Raw genomic sequence first — 23649 nt, forward strand, 5'->3', positions numbered from 1 at the left:
CAGATCAATGATGAATCCCTTTTTACAAGCTGAAAGGGATTATGGGGTTTCACTTCATCTATATTTTCCCTTCGTTGTAATCTCCCTTCAGGTCAAAAATTGTCTCAATGTCAGGGATCAGCAAACTCACTTATTACCTATTTTGTGGACCTGCTTTCAGTCTACGATGGAGAGATGAGTAGTTGTGTTGGAGACTCTATGGCCCACAAGCCTAAGATAGCTATGATGTGGCCCTAAAGGAAAAGTTTGCCAGCCCTGCTACATGTGATCGTATCATTTCACTGAGTCCTGCAAGTGAGTTAGAACTGTTATTTAGGTGAAAATGTTGAACTGTTCTGTAGTCCTGAATAAGTCACATAACCTTTTACTCCTCTACATGTAGGGTGAACTAAGTCCTGCCAGATTGGACAAAATTGCTGTGGAATTAAATATATATCCTTAAAGTATTTCAAAAAAATCTTTAGAAGTGAGTCCCTCCCTTTATTTGTCTTTTTTGAGCAGTGATTATAGGTCCTGCATCATATTTGGAACTTAACATTCAGGGAGTTCATGAAGACTCTGTTTTTCATGCATATTCTTATATGGTGTGGGGAAATTTAAGCACAACTTTTTGTGTCCCAGTTTCTCAGTTGTATTATATTTTCTGCCTTGTGAGATAGAATATATACTTTAGGTTTTTGTTTTGTTTTGTTTTACAACAGAGACTAAGTTGGTGACTTGGATTCAGTCTTTTCTGGTTAAAAATTTTTAACTGTCCTTTTTTTTGACATTTGTGTGTCATATTAAACAATAACCAGCATGTTTCCTCTTTTCAAATAGTATGAGTTTTGTATGGTTGTCTTCTGCTATTTTCTTAAAATTGGTGAGAAGTTTGTTCAAAGGTTGAGAATTAAGAATTGCAAACCAGGAACTCAGAGTAAGGGATTCTGCCTTTTGCAGCATGTTAACACTAAAGGTTGATGGAGTCATATATTCTGATAGCTGTCTGAAAACTTTGTAGCCATATAGTGTTTAATCCAACAGAATAATTGTATTAGGTGTCGGGAATCACCATCAAGACCTTAGCACAGAACCTATCATAACTGCAGATCAAGAGGTAAGTTTTTTCTGAGGTTTAAGGAAAGCTTATAAGGAAGTTGATGAAGACCTTCACACATTGTTAAGGAGTAGTTTTATTTTCAAAGATAGTACCAAAAGAAAGAAATAATTGCTCAGATATCTTATGGCTTAGCTGATAAACAAGGAGTTGCAGTTTTTCTATATTTTATTTCATTTCTTTTCTTTTATTATTTTGTTTTATTTTATTTGCTTTTTTAGGGCTCTACCTGCAACATATGGAGGTTCCCAGGTTAGGGGTCGAATTGGAGTTATAGCTGCCAGCCTACACCACAGCCACAGCAATGCAGGATCCGAGCCACATCTGTGATCCGCACCGCAGGTCACGGCAATGCCAGATCCTGAACCCACTGAGCGAGACCAGGGATCAAACCTGCAACCTCATGGTTGCTAGTTGGATTCATTTCTGTTGCGCCACAGTGGCGACTCCCAGTTTTTCATTTCATACAAATGCTTATAACATTTGGCATTTGGAGCACGTCAAGGCTGGGAGTTGTTGTTATTATCTTTGTAGGCACAGTGCACAGTCTTGGGCAGTATGAGTGGGTTCTGGATTCTGTGTGGATGCATTGGACTGTAGAGAAAAGGCCATTTGGAGAATAGTATGATGCATCTCTGAATAACCAACTAAGATGTTCTTATTAGTGGTTGAGAAGTATAAATAATATTTATATATTTTATGTATGTATGTGTGTGTATATGTATATTTAGACTTTCCAGATATTTAAAAAAACAAAAATTTACAAGCTACACTGTAGAATTTGAATATAATCAATAACACTTTATAGTCTCTAAGGTCATTTTGTCTAATATTAATACCGTATTTTTTTCTTTTTGGTTAGCACATACCTGGAATATTTTTTTTCTGCTTTCAGCCTTTTTGTTACTATGTTTTAAGTGATTATAAAAAGTAATTCTTTTAACTGATACATTTAGTCTGTTTATATTTATTGGGATTACTCATACATCTCCCCTGATTGTAGATTGTGTGTGGACGTGTGGGACCCAGTCCTTGGCCACCCCTCAGGATGTGTGTGGGGGCTGGGGTGTGGATACACATGACTGAAAGGATGTAGATGGCAGGTTTGTAGTTTTTTTAATCTCATACATGTATACATTACCTTTAAAATCTGTAATAGAAATATGGTGTTGTAGTTATTAGCATCTGGCTTCCCCGAGCCTCTTGACAACTTTGTAGTTTATTTTATTCTTAGAAACAAATGCCCAGCCTTTCATCAAGTCTCCGGAAAAGGCTCTCCCCATGTGTGTTTTCAGAGTTCAGCCCTTATCCTCCTATCAGAGGGTATGACCTCTGGCCTGGTGGGACCCAGTCCTTGGCTACACATCAAGTCTCTGCTTCCCCCTATAAGCATAGGGTATAGTTGTCCTGGTTGTCCTGTGGAGCTCCTTACTGAGCCAGTCCTCCTTGCTGACTGCCTGGCCGCTCAGTTAGCATATTCAGCTGGTTCTTTTCCCTTTACCCAAGGTCCTCACATTGGTGTTGAGTGTATGTGGGGAACATCATCTGGTTTTTAACTCAAGTGTGGATAGTTGAAAACTAGTGCAACCATATTAACAATGAACAGAAGAAACACAGCGTGTGGTGTGTGAGAGAGAGAAAGAACATGGCTTTAACTAAAAAGAATGCAGATGCTGAGAGAAGAAGATAATAACAGGAAAGAGGGAAAGACATGCAGGGCCAAACGCCAATGAGGCAAGATTATTGATGTCCATCCACAGTCTCTTGTATCAGGCCAGGATTTTGTGGATGCTAGACAGATAGGAGTCAGTCTTTTGTTAGCAACAGAGTCCCATGGAGGTGTTGCTCGTTAGATGTACATCCTTCCATAGGGAAATTATGTTATTAAGTGGGAGAAAAGATAAAGCAGTTTGTTGTGTGTTTTGTTTATATGGAGTTTTTTTTTGTGTGTACATAGGAAAATGCCTGGGAATTTACATTTCAGTGCAGCGGATATGAATCCGGCTAGTATCCATGAGGATGTGGGTTCGATCCCTGGCCTCGCCGTGAGCTGTGTGGTGTAGGTCACAAATACAGGCTAGGATCCTGTGTGGCTATGGCTGTGGTGTGGGCTGGCAGCTGTAGCTACATGTGAACCTTAGTCTGGGAACTTCCATGTGCTGTAGGTGAGGCCCTAAAAAGAAAAAAAGAAAAGAAAAAAAAAAAGGAAAATGCCTGGAGAGAGATCAGTCAGGTAATCAAAAATGGTTACCTCTGATACTAAAATTATGGTTGATTTTTAAAAATCTTTTTCTGTATTTGATTTTTTTCTAATGAAAAAGAGAAAACAAAAACAAGACCTTGGTCTGGAAGATCGGGGCCTACTGAACCATTAATTCTGTAGGGTCTTTGAGTTTCTTTGTTAGGAGTTCAGCCAGCTTGCTGGATATGGCATCCTGGGGATAAAAGCTGGGCCTCAGGATGCCAGGATTACCTACCTGTGACCCACATACAGCTGAGTTCTGACAAACTCAGGGATTTTGCTGGGTCTGAATTTGGCTTTCTTAACTCTACATGAATCTCTCATATGTTCTTGTTGAGTAAACCCTTAAGGTGAGAAAGTCCCTTGAATAGAATGGAATAAGCCAGATCCTATGAGTTTCCTGCTTGAATCCTAGAATCCTTGGGATCCTTGATAGGTAATTTGTACCACAGTCCAGGGGACAGAGTAAACAATTTGGAGTCTTCTTTCCATCACCAAAATCCTAATTGTCTTTCATACTCATGCTGATATCCACTTACCTATTTTATTTATTTTTTAATCAATTGTTTTTTAATGGTTGCATCTGCAGCACATGGAAGTTCCCCTGGTAGGGGTTGAATTGGAGCTACAGCTGCCAGCAGTTCTGATCTGAGCTGTGTCTGCGACCTATACCACAGCTCATGGCAATGTTGGATCCTTAACCCACTGAGTGAGGCCAGTTGTCAAGCCCATATAGTCATGGATTCTAGTCCGGTTTGTTTCTGCTGAGCCACAACAAGAACTGCTCCACTTAAATATTTTAATTTGTAAGTAAACTCATAGAAGTCATTTCCACTTAGGCTATAATTCCTATCCTGATGTTCTGCTCACCTGAAACTGAGTCACTGAAGCCCACAAGAAGTACAACAAGAGAAGTTTCTCAAAGAGTAGACATCTTCTGGGTACAGAATTGATACTGATATTCTCTCTATGGTAGTGGTATACAATTTCTTTAAAGTTTTATTCAGCTTTAAAAAAGTGACTCAATGAATAATGTTAATAACCTAAAGGATAGTGCAGGTGGCATTTCTGATGCCATGAAGATGGTGTGCAGAAGACCGAATGTGGGAGGCACCGCACATTCAGTTGAGGCTGGAGCCACAGTCAGGGTTAGGAATCCTGTGTCTGTGGCCCATGTGCGCAGAGACCGCCTAGTCCTTGTGTCTCCTCCTCCCTTCTCACGGGTGGCTACAGAGACACAGGAGGCATTGTCTTTCTCTCTTCCAAGGAGACAGGTCGCTGTTCTCCAGCTGGTGTGTATTTCTGAACCCATTTCTTTTCCTTGCCATGGACACTGTTACTATAACATTTAGAATGCTTAGTTTAAACCTGGTACCTATTATGTACCTGTTAGATTCATTAATCACTGTTGTCATCATTGTTTTACTCCCCCCCCCCCAATTAGGCAACAAGGAATACTTTATCTTTTTTTTTTTTCATGTATTTTTTTAACCTTGGGCTGATAGCAAGATTGAAATGGACTCCTATGGCAGTTGTACAGTGGGTACTTTTGCTAACTAGGCTTAGTATTTGAATGTATTTAAACATTATTTTATTTGATTTGGTGAATTTGTGCTACTTACTGAGCTCATACAGGATATAACATAATTCTTCTCCTCACTGTTTCTATTGATATGAAAGGATGCAGGCATATGGCAAATTTAAGCTACAATTAGGTGTGCTACATCCTTGGGAGGACAGTCTGTATGATGGAGATTTCATACTTTATAAATATCTCATGATGAGAAGTGAAGGCCATGGGTATTTAGACTGGAGAATAACTAGAGTAAATTTTAAAACTCCAAAACATTCCTTGGCATTTTATATAGTGGTGTCTCTTCTCTTACTGTTTTTGGATTTTTTTTTTCTTTGTAAAAATATCTGGAACAATATTACAGCACGGTGGTGCACATGCACAAGTGACCTCCGCTAGAGCCTACAAGGGGCTGCATACTTGTGTCTTATTGCAGGCGTTGAGAGGGTAAAACATGGAAGGGGACTTGAACCTTTGGCCATGACTGGAGAAGTCTTTCTGAACTGCTCCCACACAGGGAAGGCATTTTGAGGATCCTAAACCATGCCTGAAAGGGATATAAGGAAGTTGTCCCCAAACTTCTCAGGGTATATATCCTGTGATACAGGTGGGATCTGAATTCTGAATGCTCTCTGTTCTTGGGGGCCAGCCCTGCTCTGAGTGAGACTGCAGCACTGGGCTGGTTGGGTGGTGCCCTTGGGTGGCATTTAATCTGATCTGGGGTAGTTCAGGTCCCAAAAGGAGTGCTGGCCTTCCTGGGGAGGGGAGGCTCCACCTCTCACCCCTGGATGCCTTGGCCTGGCTCTGTTCCTTAAATCCATCTGATTGCTGGTTGGAATGTTCTTCTCATATATTCTCTTGTCATGGTGTCTTCAGATAGTCCTCATTCAAATCTTTATGTAGCCAAAACTTAGCTCTAAGTCAGTCATCTAGTACAAAAGCATAATAGTATATAAGATATGGGGCCCTGTGGATGACATTTTCTTGCATTTTGGGAAAATAATAGGATGCTTCCTTGTGATGAACACTTATAATATTGAACCAGGATCAGTATTTTCCACAAGCAAAAACTGTTACTTTGCCTGGGAAATAATGATACAGAAACACAGAAATCCAGAACTGAAAACTAAAATCAGTTTTAATCAGTTATTACTTGGGAAGGTACACATATAGCAAAACTTTAAGTACCCAGTACCAGGAACCACAGCACTCTTAAAAGTATTCTCAAACCATTGTGGACTTAGACAAAGTAAACAGATGAAGGATTTGTGGCTGCCGTTGTGCAAACATAGTTTGATTAATGAGAATTTAGTAATAGTCACCTAAAAAGACCACAAGATGGCAGAGTTTCTCTAAGAAGCTCAAATAAATCCTTTAAAGAATAAGTCGATACAAGAATGTTGAAGTGGAGCCTATTATAAGAGAATGTGTTTGAATGTACTGAGAAGTATGAGACCCAGAGTGCAATGATTCAAAGGCAAATAATTTACTGAATTCTAGAAAATAACTTAGAAAATTTATTAAGGCTTTTTTTAATCCTTTATTTTGTAGAAAGGGCATAAGATACTGTCCAGAAGGACTTATAACTTGTTATTCATTCCAGCCATGTGGGCAGATACTACCTATAAAGCAGGTTCCAGAACTCATACCTCTATGGGGCAGCACAAAGGCATACTGGCTTTCCAGCTCTTCTGATTCTTTGGCATATTTCACCTTAATGATGACATTGAATCATCAAGAAAAGCGTAAATAAACTATGTTCAGTTTCCTAAAGTAGAGAATACACAATGCATTTTTAAAGTTCCATTGAACAGAGTTTGAAAGAAAATGAAATAAGCTTTTATATCTCAGATACCTTTTTGCATACTGGGCTGTAGAATACTGGACTATTCTTTTTTTTTTTTTTTTTTTAAGAGTATTCTACATTCTTTGGTGTGTTTATTTTATTTTATTGTCTTTTTAGGGCCACATCTGCAGCATATAGAAATTCCCAGGCTAGGGATTGAATTGGAGCTATAACTGCCAGCCTTACCACAGCCACAGCAACACAGGATCTGAGTTGCATCTGTGACCTACACCACACCTCACAGCAACGCTGGATCCTTAACCCATTGAGCAAGGCCTGGGATTGAACCTGTGTCCTCATGGATCCTAGTTGGGTTCATTACAGCTGAACCACAATGGGAACTTCAGCTGGACTGTTAATAAATAATAACCCTGACTGAAGACAGAGTGGTGACCAGTGCCATCAAAGAGGACAGATGACAGTTTTACAAATCAAGAATTGCAAATCAAATGATTTGCAAATCATTAAACTATTCATAGAATCATTAAACTTTTCTCTATTCAATAAATGTTTAATGAACAATTTGATTACATATGTCAATATTGAAAAATGTGATGAGTCCTTAGATAATATCTCTACTGCTGACTTAAGAATTTGAGAGAAGAGATCTCAGATTATTCCAGATCAGGTAAAAAGATTTTTTGTTTATATATTTATTATTCTGAATTAAATACATCATTTAATTGTATTAATACTTATAACTTGAGAAACTTGGGTAACTTAGGTTTTGAGAAATATTAAATTAAAATGGACTCTTGCAGGAGTTCCCATCGTGGCTCAGTGGTTAACGAATCTGACTAGGAACCATGAGGTTGGGGGTTTGATCCCTGGCCTTGCTCAGTGGGTGAAGGATCTGGCATTGCTGTGAGCTGTGGTGTAGATCGCAGATGTGGCTCAGATCTGGCGTTGCTGTGGCTCTGGTGTAGGCCTGTGGCTACAGCTCTTATTCTACCCCTAGCCTGGGAACCTCCATATGCCACAGGTGCGACCCCAGAAAAGACAAAAAAAAAAAAAAGTGTAATCTTGGACTCATTTTCATCCACCTCATCAATTCTAGGCAAGTCATTCAATCCTTATCTCTGCCTGCTGGTGTCATTTAGCTTTGAGCCATTTCATCCTGTGCCCAGTCATCTTATGAAGAAAAACATCTATAGTCATAACAAAAATCATAAAACTATCAGTTTGTAGTGAATGTTTTTGAAGCTCTAAGGGCCTAAAATAGATGATTGCAAAGCCATCATGAGTCAGTGTGGCTCCTGCAAGCCCATATCTAAATGGGCTTTGCCTCCAAACTAGCAGGTTCATATCTATAATTCCTGTATGATTTATCCTCTAAATAATTTCTAGCTAAGATTGTTATCTCCTCATTCATTTTTTTAGTGTTTAGCATCAGAGTCCCAGGGAATAGAGAACACGAGGGGATGTGAGCTCTCCTCAAAGACTGATGAAATTTTATTTGCTCATAATGAATTGTCTGGATAATTTCTTCTGCCTGTTATTACATTAAGGTTTTATGGTGAGCAGAGAAGTTGTTAAGGATGGTTGAGGGTAGAACAATAAGATTCTAATTAGAAAAAGGAAGTACGGATACATTTTAAACAGTTGATGTTTGTTAAGTAGTAATTTCTACCTAAAAATTGGTAAAGGACCAAAAAAGTTTAATTTTTTATGAATGTTGTATTATGGGTGAAAATTGAAATGTATAAATTATTAGGAGAGAGTGACCAAAAAAAAAAAAAAACCTCTCATGGTGGAGGAAGGGAGTAGATAAACAATTTTACCAGAGTTCCGCTTGATCATGAACTTGGAGGAAGCATAGCTCTTACTGGGAATGACCTTGGTTATTACTCTCAGATTTTCAGTGTTGTGAAATTTGACTTGTTCTTGAAGAATCATATAGATACATTAACCATTGGATGACCTTTGAGAAAGCTTGTATAATTACAAACAGTCTGCAAGTTTGTGTTACAGCTAGAAGGAAGATTCAAACATTTTTGGTCCTTATTCTAAATAAATATTTTATTTTATGTTTTTCTTCTGATTGCAGCATCTCCACAACTATTTCACGGTGACCCTTGGAGTTCCTGCTTGGTGTTCTTATGTCTTTTTCATCATAGCCACCTTGATTTTTGGCCTTTTCATGGGTCTGGTAAGAGATAATGCTGGTCTTTTTTTCTTGTCTTTAAAACCAGTTGGTTTCATGTAAAACTAGAAAGCAGCCAAGAAAGAAAAAGCACATAAACAGATATCATTTTGTGTGTAATCTAAGCAATCAGATGACATTTGCTTGTTTGGTACTGCTTTCAGTGGTAATGAGATATAATGGAAAATTCATTAAATTATTATTTTATTATTACCTAATCCTGCCCCTTAAATTTTCTGAAGATAGATGCTACCCCAGATATAGGCAGTGATGAAAAAAGAAATAGGAGAGTTCCTGTCATGTCACAGCAGAAATGAATCTGACTAGGAACCATAAGGTTGTGGGTTTGATCCCTGGCCTCACTCATTGGGTTAAGGATCCAGTGTTGCCATGAGCTGTGGTGTAGGTCGCAGATGTCGCTCAGATCCTGCATTGCTGTGACTGGTGTAGGCTGGCAGCTGTAGCTCCAATTAGATCCCTAGCCTGGGAACCTCCATATGCTGTGAGTGTGGCCCTTAAAAAAAAAAAAACCAAAAAAGACAAAAAAAAAAAAGAAAAAAGGCATAGAGACTCACTTGAATTGATAGTCAGTTTCCAAGACAACAGAGTTAGCTGTGAATTCACACATTGCCTACCTGATTAGAACACTGTTGTGATCAGGCCGAAGCTGCGAATTTCTTCCTTTGGTGAATGAGATGGTTTTTCTTGTTGCATCCTCAGATTGAGCCTCTAACTCTGACTGGCTGCTTACACATACACTACAGTTTTCCTAAGGTGGATTTTGTGAGATAATGTGGATAAAAAACCACAGTTGTTATTATGTAAAAAGATAAGATGCAAAGTATATCACTGCCTTCTTTGGGTATGAAAAGCACTATCCATTAGGTATCTGTGCATTTTCTCCCTAGGGTTTTCAGGTAAGGATTGAGATAATACATTTATTTTCTTAGCTATATAGGCAACTGTAAATGTTTGCGCCTGTTTTACTTGTTGTTATATACATATTTAAAATCTTTCTCTTACTTACACTTGATCAATTTGATTGAGCTTTAAATTCTTAAGTTTATAAAAGTCATTATATATATATTAATCACATGATCCTTAAATACTATATAAGAATAATTGATAATTACTAAAAATGTCTAATAAAAAGGAAAACATTTTAGATAAGATTGTCTCTAAAGTCTGTCCTTATATTTTGTAATGTATTTCAGCTCTTTAACAAGGTATTTTTAAAAATAAGCTTAAAGTGTTAGTAGCCACCTTGATAGCAGGTCATAACCTGGTATTACAAAGTCATATTCCAAGTAGCCAGGGAGGCTCAATTTTATTTGCCATGAACATGTTTGCTTCATATTATGGTTTGTTTGTATTTGAGATTTGACTGCTGATGTTGACTTCATGAGTGGAGGTAGAACTTAGATATTTCATTCATTAGGTTCCAGGTACTTTGCATTCTGCTGCATTAATCTCAATGCTAATTAACATATCCCTGATCCTCTGGCCTAAAATGATTTGACTTGGGGTATAAGTTTGACTCTGGATATAAATGTACTGCTCCTATCTCCCATCTAGTCCTAGATTTCTCTAAAAAAGTTCTCTAGAGCTCCATGATGTGAAGCTCCTGTAGGAGGAATAGTATGAAATCCTGGGTGATTCTGAGATGGATTATGGAGAATGTAGTTTGAGTGTGGGTTCGCTGGAAGACCATGGAAAACTCTTCTCAGCATGAAGGGTTTTAGAATTTTGTCTTTGAGGTTGACTTTATGTCCATGAAGTCAGGCCTGCCAAGGCCCTCATCAAATGATGAGTGTAGGAAAGTTATTAGAGAAGAGAGTTGACTTTAGACTGTTCAATGACTAAGTGATATGGATTATTGTTCCTTTATAAGAAGTTGGGAAGACAGTGTTATTTAAGGAAATATAATCTCAAAGCAGTAACAGACTCATACATTTTTCTGTGAATATATTCCATAAATTGCAAACGTGAATATTTGCTCAAAATGCCTTTTCTACAACTGTAATATGTGTTAAAAGAAAACGACAGCTAGAATTTTTGCCTTCAGTGAGGTTTCCAGGGAGCAGTCACATTTATGAACTAGGAGCTAAGTGCAAGGCCCAGCATGTAGTCATGTGACACTTGGTCCAGGTGACCTTGGAGGGTCTCCTTCCCTCTGTGAGCCTTATGGAGTTTAACTTACACAGTGGCAGGAGGGGCCGGATATTTCCATGGAGAAGTGAGTTCCTGATCAAGTCATTGTTTTTCACAAGCCTGACTATTGCTTTTCCTACTTTTCCTTAATTTTAAAAGACAGCAAGTCAAAACAAGGCTAATAGTTTGATTTTTGCTTGCTCTTTTGATTGAGCCTGGGGTAGTAATGGTTGAAATATTTTACTAACTGTGATGTTTCCCATGTAAACAAAGAGCTCAGTTTTGGAAATCACGTATTCATTTTGTATTTTAAACCAATATGGGAAACATCCTTAAGTGCATAGGCTATATGGCAAATCACTCTGGCCGCCACATCATTTTCTCACAACAACTGTGCCTAAAGAATGGAAGACCACTACCCAAGGCAACCTGAAGATTCAGTGCAATCCCTATCAAATTACCCTATCAAATTATCATTTTTCACAAAACTAGAACAAAATATTTTAAAGTTTGTTTGGAAGCACAAAAGACCCAGAATAGCCAAAGACATCCTGAAAAAGAAAAATGGAGCTGGAGGGATCAGGCTCCCTGACTTCAGACTATACTACAAAGCAACAGTCATCAAAACCATATGGTACTGGCACAAAGACAGAAATATAGATCAGTGGAACAGGATAGAAAGCCCAGAAGTAAACCCACACACCTACAGTCAACTAATCTATGACAGAGGAGGCAAGAATATACAATGGAGAAATGACAGCCTCTTCAATAAGTGGTGCTGGGAAAACTGGACAGCCACATGTAAAAGAATGAAATTAGAACACTCTCTAACACCATACACAAAAATAAATTCAAAATGGATTAAAGACCTAGATCTAAGACCGGATACTATAAAACTCTTTTTTCTTTTTTTTTTGTCTTTTTGCCATTTATTGGGCCACTCCTGCGGCATATGGAGGTTCCCAGGCTAGGGATCTAATCGGAGCTGTAGCCACTGGCCCACACCAGAGTCACAGCAACGCGGGATCCGAGCCGTGTCTGTGACCTCCACCACAGCTCAGGGCAACGCCGGATCCTTAACCCACTGAGCAAGGGCAGGGACCAAACCCGCAACTTCATGGTTCCTAGTCGGATTCGTTAACCACTGCGCCATGACGGGAACTCCCAGATACTATAAAACTCTTTAGGAAAACATCACTCTCTTGACATAAATGACAGCAACATCTTCTCAGACTCACCTTTTAGAGTAATGACAGTAAAAACAAAAATAAACGGGATTTTAATTAAACTTAAAAGTTTCTGCACAGCAAAGGAATCCCTAAACAAAACGAAAAGACAACCCACAGAATGGGAGAAAATCTCTGCAAATGAATCGACTGACAAGGGATTCATCTCCAAAATTTATAAACACCTTCTGCAACTCAATACCAAAAAAAAAACCAAACAACCCCATCACAAAATGGGCAGAAGATCTAAACAGACAGTTCTCCAAAGAAGACATACAGATGGCCAAAAAACACATGAAAAGATGTTCAACATCACTCATCATTAGAGAAATGCAAATCAAACCCACTATGAGGTACCACCTTATACCAGCCAGAATGGCCATCATCAAAAAGTCTACAAACAGGAGTTCCCGTCATGGCGCAGTGGTTAACGAATCCGACTAGGAACCATGAGGTTGCGGGTTCGGTCCCTGCCCTTGTTCAGTGGGTTAACGATCCGGCGTTGCCGTGGGCTGCGGTGTAGGTTGCAGACACGGCTCGGATCCAGTATTGCTGTGGCTCTGGCGTAGGCCGGTGGCTGCGGCTCCGATTCAACCCCTAGCCTGGGAACCTCCATATGAGCGGCCCAAGAAATAGCAAAAAAGACAAAAAAAAAAAGTCTACAAACAGTAAGTGCTGGAGAGGGTGTGGAGAAAAAAGGAACCCCAGTACACTGTTGGGTGGGATTGTAAATTGGTGCAACCCCTGTGGAAAACAGTTTGGAGATGCCTCAGAAAACTAAAAATATAACTACTATTTGATCCAGCAATCCCACTCTTGGGCATCTATTCAGAGAAAACCATGACTCGCAAAGACGCATGTACTCCAATGTTCATTGCAGCACTTTTTGCAATAGCCAAGACATGGAAACAATCTAAATGTCCATCAACAGAGGAGTGTGGATCAAGAAGATGTGGTACATATACACAATGGAATATTACTCAGCCATTAAACAGAACGAAATACTGGTAATTTTAGCAACCTGGATGGACCTAGAAATTATCATGCTAAGTGAAGTCAGTCAGACAATGAGACACCAACATCAAATGCTATCATTGACATGTGGAATCTGAAAAAAGGACAGAATGAACTTCTTTGCAGAGCAGATACTGACTCACAGACTTTGAAAAACTTATGGTTTCCAAAGGAGACAGTTTGGGGGAGTGGGGGGATGTGCTAGGGGTGTGGGATGGAAATCCTATAAAATTGGATTGTGATGATCATCGTACATCTATAAATGTATTAAATTCATTGAGTAATAAAAAAAAAAAAGGAAGACAGCAAAGCTCTAGACAGGGAAGCAATGGAAAACACAAGCAGCAATTTTTTGCCTCTGTTATCTGGTCTCCAGTTCAGTTGGTATGTATAGACACTGTCTGAATTTTGCAACTTGGGTGGAATGTTTTCTATACTTTGCCGACCAGTTCCTAGCACAGAGCCTCCTATGAAGAGGGTCTCCAGTATTAGAGGGTCTCCACTCTATGAAAGATGGCAAATCCATCTGCTCTCCTCTTTTAGATGCCTGGCTGTCTCCTAAGATTAGCTATATGGCTATCTGCTAAGTTGAAGCCTGAAAATATAACTGGAAGGGAAGGGCAAGGCATGATTCCCATATAAACCCTATTTTTATTGATTGATTAATGGCTGGCTACAGTGTGCAGCAGCTTGATGTGAGATCTCAGTTCCCAGATCAGGGATTGAACCCAGGCTGCAGCAGTGAAAGTGCTGATTTCTAACCACTAGACTGCTAGAGAACTCCCCTATACCCTGTTCTTAAACAGTGCCATTCTTAGTGACTTAGGAAATGGCCTATTCTAAGGGAGTGATTCTTTACGTTGGAAAATAGATCTTGAACTGAGAGAATGAGAGGGTTTTCCTCCCAGTTTCTGAGAAGGAAGTCTATATCATGGAATTGTGTGCTGTTAGAGACATGAAACAGCCATTAGTGATAGACTAGTCCCAAACCTGTCCTTTCAGAGAGTGCAAGTGAGTAAACAGTTAAGGGCTTGTTCAGGGTCCCACAGCTGACATGGTGGAGGATGGGGTCCCAGAATTTTTTTCTAGGCCCCCTTACCTAGTGTTCTAGAAGGCCCAGGTATATCAGATGGGATGGACTTCCTCCCAGGCCTTGTTGTAAATGAGAGTTATTTGTCACTGGCAGGTGTTTCTTTCCCTTACAATATGTCACGACAAAAACGTTCTCCTCCATTTGCTATTAAGAAAAACAAAAGGGAAAAAATTGACTAAAAACATTATGTCCAATGAATAGCTACTAAGCCCATGACTATCATATTAAAAAGTAAGTTCTCAACTTCAGTCTTTTCAAATGGAAATGTTTTCCTCTTTGCTGTTCAAATCCACTTAACATCTTGGAGCTGGTTTCTCCGCAACCCATGGCGCTTCGAACGGCCCATCTTCCTGCCCCATGGGTCTCCTCAGCCTGGCATTTAGGGCTTTCTCTGGATCCAGGAGTCCCCATGGTCCATTGTGGTGTAACTTAAAAGAGGCAGGCAGCTGGTGCTGCCCCACTTATGACCATGCCGAGGGCTTGAAATGCCACCTCTTTCAAGCAGTCAGTCCTGATCCTTCCCCACCACCATAACTGGTTGTATCTCTTAAGCATCTATCAAAATGCTTTCTTAATTTTTCTTGAGACCCCTGTTCCGTATTGCTTTATAATTCAACTGGCATTTTTCCCCCTTTTGAACCCTTTCCCCCCCAGATGTTAACATGATATCTTGAACCTAATGAACCAAATATTAAGTAATACCTGAATATACAGATGGTGGTAATCACAGTAAGGTACTCATTTGATATTTATAAAGTTGAATTAAAAGGACTGTGACTTTGATTTCTTTAAAATTTTAGAGGACTTTAATGAAGAATACTTTATGAAGAATTATTCCTTTCAGGGCTGCACCTGCAGCATTGGAGGCTCCCAGGCTAGGGATGGAATCAGAGCTGTAGCTGCAGGCCTACACCACAGCCACAGCAATGCGGGATCTGAGCCACGTCTTCGACCTACACCACAGCTTACAGCAATGCCAGATCCTTAACCCACTGAGCAAGGCCAGGTATCAAACCTGTGTCCCCATGGGTGCTAGGCAGATTTGTTTTTGCTGAGCCATGATGGGAGCTCCAGAATTATTCCTATTTTAAAGACTGGGCCATTGTTGAAAGTGTAGGTGAAGTCCAGGACTTAGCTAGACACCAGAGGAACCATGAAGCCCTTCTCACCAGGCAGCTTCTTCCTGTTCTGGCCTGCCCGTGTTTGGCGGCGCTGTAGGGGAGGGCAATAGAGGGCACCTCCTGCTCATTCCAGCTCCAGATAACTTTGCCACATTTGACACATCGTCATCCTATCAGTTTCATCACTGCAGCCCACGCATGGACTGGAGTGAACCTGCCTCTGAGGAGCTTGTATTTTATCAGGGAAATGGCATGTTTATAGTGGGTAGAAAGTGACTCAACGCTGCCGTCAGGGCTGGAGGGGAAGCCAGTCAATCACTGTCTAAAATACAGTTTAGTTCACATTACTGATGTCTTCTCACCATTTGTCCCTATAGAAATTTCTTGTGGCACTACATCCTGAAATACTCTTCCACACACTCAGGGTTTACCCACTAGGGAGGGACAACGCATGTACAGACTAGTTTTATTTGTCAGTGTTTTCTAAAAGATCACTTTAGATGTGGCCGATAGTGTCTGTTTTCTTACATCTGCTTGATTCATCTGTTTTTAGTGGGCTGTGTGTATCATTTGATTTTGTGAGCCCTGTTTTAATAATAGCGTTTTCTTACATTATATCATATTTGAAAAGTAGGAAATTCTTAATCATATCCTTGTCTTTTTGGGGGACTTTGGGCCATTTGCTGTGTATTTGTGTATGAATATCTGGTTATAGAAACAGGGGCTAACTCTGAGACTGTTCGGTAATGTCTCATCCACTCATTGTAAAATCACTCTTTTTTTTCCTTCCAGGTCTTGGTGGTAATATCAGAATGTTTCTCTATGCCACTTCCAAGGCATTTATCTGAACGTTCTGGTACGTATGACAAATTCATGCGATAGAGTATTTTTGGAATTCTGTGGTATGCACTTATTGTACTCATACAGTGGATTTCCCCCCAGATTTTCTAGGTGACCAAACCATCACCACTTCCACATTCCTTCAAGTATGTTCTCCAGATGTATTTGAACAAAAATTCTTTTTTTTCCCCCCATCTCTTAAATTAGGGAATATTTCATTTTGGTAATTGCTCTTTGCCTGGAATTGCATGCCTTTCATTAATCAATTGACACCTTTTTCTTTCAAACTGGAATGAGAAGGGAGGGGCGCTTACACTTGGTGGGTTTCTCCCATGTACCTGTAACTGTCCTCAGACCTTTAAAAGCAGTTTCCCCAAGTCCTTTCACTACCTCACACTGTTTCTGGGACAAAACAGCCCTGGATTTCCATGGTTTTATTACTATTTTTTTTTTTTCAGAGAGATTTTGCATGAAGACTTATATGAGACTTTGTTGAGTTTTATGTGGAAGTCTATCTAAGTAAGCTGATACATATTTTTTTAGTTGTTAAAGTTTTTAAGGCTTGGAGACTTCCATGTATAATTATAAATTGTATTTTTTTTTCCTTAGAGTTCTTAAAAGTAACAGAAACCCAGTTTAAAGCAACTTAAGGAGAAAAAAAGGAAATTTATTAGTTCACATAACTGAAAAATCCAGGGATGTTCTGACTTTAAGTACAGCCCAAGGGATATTAGGTTTCTGTTGGTATGAAGCTGATTCAGTGGCTGTCAACAGCCCCAACTCACTTTTTATCAGTTTAGCAATCCCTGTAGAAAGAGAGAAAGCTTTTCCTCCTGACTCTGGTCAAAAACTCCTGGGAAATACTCTGATTGGCTGGGCTTAAGTCACATTTCTGAACCAATCATCATGACCAGTGAGCAGGTCACTGAACATTCAACAAGGTACAAAATATGAAGCACGAAGGAACCTTTGCCCTCCCTGCTCCTGGGCTCTGCCAGAGTCAACACGGCCAGGGAAGTTTCCAGAGAGAGATGAAGAGGCCCTGGGTGGAGCTAGGACGCCATCCAGAGATCTGTCCTGTGTGATAACATAGTTTCAGGATGGAGAAAACTGTCACTCGTGCTGTTTCTTCACAGCTAAGTGCACTCGGTTGATTGCTGAATGACTTTTTAAAATGGAAGTGTGGTTGATGTACAATGTTATATTTGTTCCAGGTGTACAGCATGGTGGTTTGATGACTTTATGGCTTATACCCCTTATTTAAAGTTATGATAAAATACTGCTTATATAATAAAATACCCTGTTCTGTAAGTGACATCCTTGTATCCGATGTTTTATACCTACTAGTTTGTACTTCTTATTTTTTTTCTATTGTCTTGCCTCTCCCTGCTGGTAACCACTAGTTTGTTTTCTGTGTCTATGAGCCTTTTTCTGTTTGGTTATATTCATATATTTTTTAGATTCCACATATAAGTGAAAACAACGCATTTGTCAAAGCCGTTATTTATCCAGAGAATGTCTCTCTCTCTTCCTTCCACAGAGCAGAGTCTCCGGTCAGAAGAGGCCCACACGGCTGAGCAGTTACAGGATGTAGAGGAGGAAAAGGATGATTCAAATGAAGAAGAAAACAAAGACAGCCTTGTAGATGACGAAGAAGAGAAGGAAGACCTCGGTGATGAGGACGAAGCAGAGGAGGACGAGGAGGACAGCGCGGTCACCGGCAGGGACGAGGAGAGGAGTGATGCCCTGGACCAGAGGCCCCCAGGGGAGGCCCCGGAGGACGAGGCACCTGGTGGTGAGACTGGAGACAACACCCCCGAGCAGCCCAGTCTGGCTGGTGCAGAGGTGGCGGCGGAAGACACGCTGAGGCAGCGCAAGAGTCAGCATCCCGACAAGGGAGACAAGGGAGACGAGGGGCCATCGGCCTGATGACAGTGTTTCCCAGAGCACAGAACACAGGAGTGCCAGCTTCGCTCTGCTCTGCAGTTCAAACCAAATCCTTACTTTTCCCTGAATGCTCAAGCCTCTCCTTAAAAAACCATCTCTAGTTGCATAGTCTCATGGCGTTAAGCTTCATGTGTGTTAAGGAGACTCTTCCAGGCTTGACAATCAGGATACAGAAAAGCAAACATAGTGTTAGGGTCGTTTGAGACCTGGGATGGGCACAGGTTCATTGACTTGGGGCTATGGGGCTTTGACCAGAGGAAGCAATCCCCTGTTCATGGACAGCAGACATGGCTGCAGGCCCCTACAATGAAAGCAGGGGAAACTGAGCATCCTGTGTGGAGCCGCGGTCTTGCTTTCTTTTCGTGTACTGAGCATTTATGTTTGTCAAACTCTAAGAACATCAGGCCCCATAGTACAGGGGCACTTTTAGAGCTAAAAATTGAGAGGGCCTTGGATATTATTGTAGAAAAGACCCTGGACGTCTTCAACTCTCTAAATCTCCCTGGTTATGTTTTAGTTTAACATTTCCAACTTTCCCACCATGGGCCTGTGGCCTCCCCACACTCTTCACAACACTTCCTTAGTGAGAGGACTCGGCCAGCAGTCAGCCTGACACCAGCTGCCTTTATTCTGACTTAAGGGTTTAGATAATCAGGAAGCATAGCCCATGAAGTCATGACTGCCAAGTGTCTCAAATGAAATGTTGTAACCATTGGAGATTCAAAAGGAAGTAGAGGTTTTAGAGGAGAGATTTTTGTTGTTGTTGTTGTTGTTGTTAGCCAAAATGTAGTCATTTTTTTTCCCCAAAAAGTTCCTTTAACAGTATTCTTTTTGAAGCCAAAAGTCTCCTAAGTCTTGCCAGTACAAAGTAGTCTTATGAAGAAAATTTGAATGCTGTGTTGTTTCCATCTCAAGAGGTCCCCTGGTTCTTGAACTACTTTAATAATAACTGAAAAACTGTTTCTGGTTTTCCTTCAGTGATGTGCCTTTGGTGAAAGAATTAATGAAAGTGTATATCTGGAAATGAAAGATTTGGTTTCGTTTCCTTCTTCCTTAATCTTGGAAGAATTTTATCCCTGTAAATCTCTCAATACTCAATCTGCTAAAAGTACCCAGGGGACCCAATGTCTTTAAAAAAAAATCCATCTGTCTACCTGATTTGTGTCTTAGAATAAATTCATAAAATTAGATTCCAAGCTTATGAAAGATGTCTAAAGTTGATCCTACATCCCTTGGGTCCAGACAGAATAGCAAGTAGTACAGGTTTATGAAATTCAAAAAGCTTCTGTCATCTTTAAAAAGAAATACGCAGTAGACTCCTATCTGGATGTTTAGATAACCCTTACCTTGTATTAACTTGAACATGGGCTCACTGGAGGAGGGGAGATTCTGAAACTCTACCCTGGTGTGGCTGGAGGAGCCTGTTGCAAGCCTCACACAAAGGGAGTTTTTATTCTGACAGAACCCGCTTTTTAGAGTTGGTTATTTTTCATCTTTCCAACTCAGTTACTTGACAGTCTCAGCCCCTGGTACAGTGAAGCTCATTAGGAGCTGCCAATGGTTTTTCTCCTCAGACAGCAGCAACCTCAAGTTTGAGACCATCACAGAACTGACAGACTGTGAAAACCTTGACTTTTGCTCATTTCTTGTCCCTCCTACCATCTGGGTCTCTTACACAGCCTCACCCAAAGCACCATGGTTCTGTGTGAGGCAGCCCTGTCTCCCTGTGCCAGAAAGCCTTTCTGGAGCAGAGCTGAGCTGGGCCTGTCCTTCTGTCACTTGGATTTCTCTTCTAGTCAGCTGAAACAAAGTTTTCCAAGATCATTAAGGTCAAGTTCAGGTGTATGGAGTAAGAAAGTTTTCATAGTTTGGCTTTTCTGTATAATACCTCCCCCAACCCCCATATTGAAATAATTCTTTTTTTTTTTTTTTAAAGTGGAGTATTTGACTAAAGGGGAAGGAATGAAGAAATGAAATTAGTTTGGCTTTTTATAAATGTAGGGCCAATTTCAAATTGGACTCCAAATAGTATCTAATTATATAATGAGAAAAATGTATTTTCTTTCTCAGCAATACTTTTAAAAAAATTGGGGGAAGAGGAGAAAACAGTTTGGAGAAGCGGATCCATTAAAAGTTGAAGTATCTGGCTATGGGGACTGTTTTTCCTGTGTGTGTGTGTTTAAATATTCTGGCAAAAGATGTATGCATCTAATTTAATTTCTTTCCACTTGGAGCCTTTAGGTTTATTTTCAGTACTTACTGAATATAAAACTAAAGGAAAAAAGTCAACCCCAAATAATTTAAAATTAGATTAACATTTCAATAGGATTTGACAGATTTTTCCTGTAGATAATATATTTAATCCAGAAGTCAAGTGCACGGAAACATGATTTCGATTCAAAACATTAAAAAAAAAATCGTGCTTCCCTGTGTCACAATGTCAGTTATTTAATTATAGAATAGTATTATACATATATCAAAATTATGTAAATTAAATAAAACTAGATTTTGGAACGGGTGCAGTGCTTTATGTGTGAGTAGTCGGAACTAAGTGCCTGTTCATTGATTGGAGGGAAAGTTCAAAACTTCTAGCTACATTTTCCTTACTTTCTTTTATTATTCATCTCTTGCCAAACCACCTCAACTTGCTTAAAATCACATGTTGAAGCAAATATAGACAGTCTCACTTCTTTCTTTCCCTTGGAAGTTAAGCATAAATGGGACCAGAGGCCCAATTTACTCAGTTCCCTGGGCCTTGCACCATATGGGCATGCTCCCACAGCCCCATCTCAAGCACATGGTCCCTGGGAGTCATAGGCCTCTCTAACTACAGAACGCAACCCAAATTACTATTGTTTGACAAAAAGTAAATGAGCTTTGGCCAAGCTGACTTCCACAGTGGTGGAGAAAGCCAAAGTTTGACTCTCTTATGGCCAGAATCCTTGTTGATAGCTATGGTGTTGGTCCATGATTTGCAGTTTTTTCTATACCCCTGTTCCAAAATCTAGTTTTATTTAATTTATCTAATTTTGATACATATAAAATTCTATAATTAAATAACTGACATTGTAACAGGGAAGCATGATTTTTGGATGATAAAAATATCTTTTACGGCAAGTACTGAACATGTGACTTTATTACTAAGTCCTTTAAGAGTGGAGCCTGATTTATAGAAAGGAAAATATCAAACAGTCCAAAAAAAGTAGAAATGACAGGATGTAATTGAGATTTTAGTATAAAACCTTAAAGTGGTATGAAGTGAGAGAAAGATGGGAGAGATTGGTTCTTTTTCTAAAGTGTATCAGTCGTTTCTTTATTCTTTCATCTCTGTGTTTTTTAATGTGTTTTTTTCCGCCAGTATTATAGCTGTGTGGTTGACCCATCCTTTCAAATATAACATTTTGGAAAGTATTCATGTAAAACTTTTGTGCCAATAGAAACATTCCTTCTTGTTTAGTATGTGTTTACCTCAGTCATATGTTTTGATCCCTTTTGGAAGATCATAGCTTGTCTTGGAAACCAAACATGGATGAGGCAACTTTTTGAGCATCTTTCCTGAATCATGAGGTTTGAAAGGCCTTTGATAGTTTTCAGACTAGGATATGCTGCCCTTCAGATGGCTGATTCTCAGTGAAGTTTTGTGTAAACCGTGACACTGTATGTATGTGACTCATACAACTTTAACATATTTCTAATATTTGTTACCAAACAGCTTCTTTGTGCAAATGCAGTTTTTATACTAAGAATACTGTTTATTTGTATTGCAATACATTATAAACTTATTATTTATATTACTTGGAACAGTCTTAATTTTTTAGCCTAGTGATAATTATTTTTCTCTTCATTCCTGTTTTTTTTTTTTTTTTTTTTTTTGCTTCCTCAAATAGCATCTGCAGCAGCTGGAATGGCAGAACAAGATATGAGTCTCAAGCTGTAACTTGTCTGAATTACAAATCACCTTATCACAGACTTGTACATAACCCTTGGTGTTATTGGTTTTCATCTTATTGTAAATTCTCATGTGCATCAAAACTTAATGATAGTAATGACTAAGTAAAAAAACAGTGTGTTGGTTTTCACATAAGAATTTCGCAATCATTTGCCTAGGCAGTGAAAAATACTACTCTGTTAAAAAATAATGTTTGTGTATCCATCCTCCATCCAGCCTGTTTGTTCTCCCTCTTTCTTTCTCCTCCCTCCTTGACTTGGTGAAACCAAAACCGTTGCCTTTTAGCTGCTCCAGAAAGTGCACAAAAGCAAAAACAAGTGCAAAGACCTAGGGCTTCCTTCTTGTCATAGCCATTATGTTGCCTGGACAACTGGGGGCTGGAGCCATGGGAAGGGATGCAGCTAGCCCTTCCCCACACTGAGCCGGCCTGGCCTCCTAGGGCGTCCTGAAGTCTGGTCTACGCCTGAGCCTTACTGTCACTCGCTCAGAGTTGAGGCGCCTCATGTATTCAACACCCTCAGAGACTGAAATAACGGATTTTGGGTTTTTCACTTGGGAAAGAAGCTAAGGGGATATGTAGTAAGAGGAACCTGATTACACTTCCGTACCACCAAGTCCTCCCCTCAGATCAATTGACTCAGATTTTGAAGCTGACAACACTGAGTCACAAGATGCACCCCCCTGCTTTGCTCCAATCCCGGAGGCCTTTTGGAACATATTCCGCTGCAGTAGGAATTTTTTCCTAGGACGTGCTCTTCTTGAGCCTAAGAATTGGATTAGGCTAGTCTAGGTAGGTTGTGTCAAAGACTCCTAAATTCAGGGGCTTGAAAAGTGAGGATTTTTTATCACTGTTTCACTGAGTTCAGATCTCCCAGATGGCAGAGGCTCTGGTTCGGGAAGGTCTCCCTGGGATCCAGGTCTAGGGAGGCTCTGCTCTCCAGCGTGTGATTCTGAGGCGGCTGTGTTCATGTTCTTCCAATCAGTTAGAAGGTGAGGGATCGTAGAGCAGTGTTTCTGGCAAATGGCAGAATGGAGGCAGAATCAGTTCCGGTTCACAGGTCATCCCTGACCAAAAGGGATTCTGGGATGTGTATCTTGCCATGGGCTTCAGAAAAAGGGGGAATAGAGAACATCTCTGCTACAATGCCTTCATCTTACCCACCTTTGAAACCCAAGTGTCCACGAAGAGTGAGCTCCTGTGAGGTGACAGTCATAGGAGTGTACATGGGGCCCCAGGAAAAGGGTACATGGGCCCACGGCTGGTCGTCTTCTTCCTGGACTTGATTCCTGTTGGTTTTCAAGATACTGGGGTTTTCAAGCTGTGAGGTGTGTGTGCTCACATAGTTCATGTTTTGTTTGGAAAAATGGACATTAATAAATGGGATAAGAATTGCAAATATAAAAGAGA

General features: G+C 40.0%; 1 protein-coding gene across 1 annotated transcript in view; it reads left to right on the plus strand.

Annotated features, from left to right (window-relative positions):
• The window catches only part of TMX4 (thioredoxin related transmembrane protein 4), a 49303-nt gene extending 27217 nt beyond the window's left edge, over window positions 1-22086 (plus strand). Inside the window, exons 6-8 of the mRNA XM_047771693.1 lie at window positions 8805-8906; window positions 16298-16361; window positions 17886-22086. Coding sequence (XP_047627649.1) covers window positions 8805-8906; window positions 16298-16361; window positions 17886-18274 — 555 coding nt within the window. The 3' untranslated portion in view covers window positions 18275-22086. The remainder of the gene's footprint in view (window positions 1-8804; window positions 8907-16297; window positions 16362-17885) is intronic.
• The last annotated feature ends 1563 nt before the right edge of the window (window positions 22087-23649 follow it).

This window comes from Phacochoerus africanus, chromosome 3 (genome assembly GCF_016906955.1).
Source record: "Phacochoerus africanus isolate WHEZ1 chromosome 3, ROS_Pafr_v1, whole genome shotgun sequence".
Lineage (NCBI taxonomy): Eukaryota > Metazoa > Chordata > Mammalia > Artiodactyla > Suidae > Phacochoerus > Phacochoerus africanus.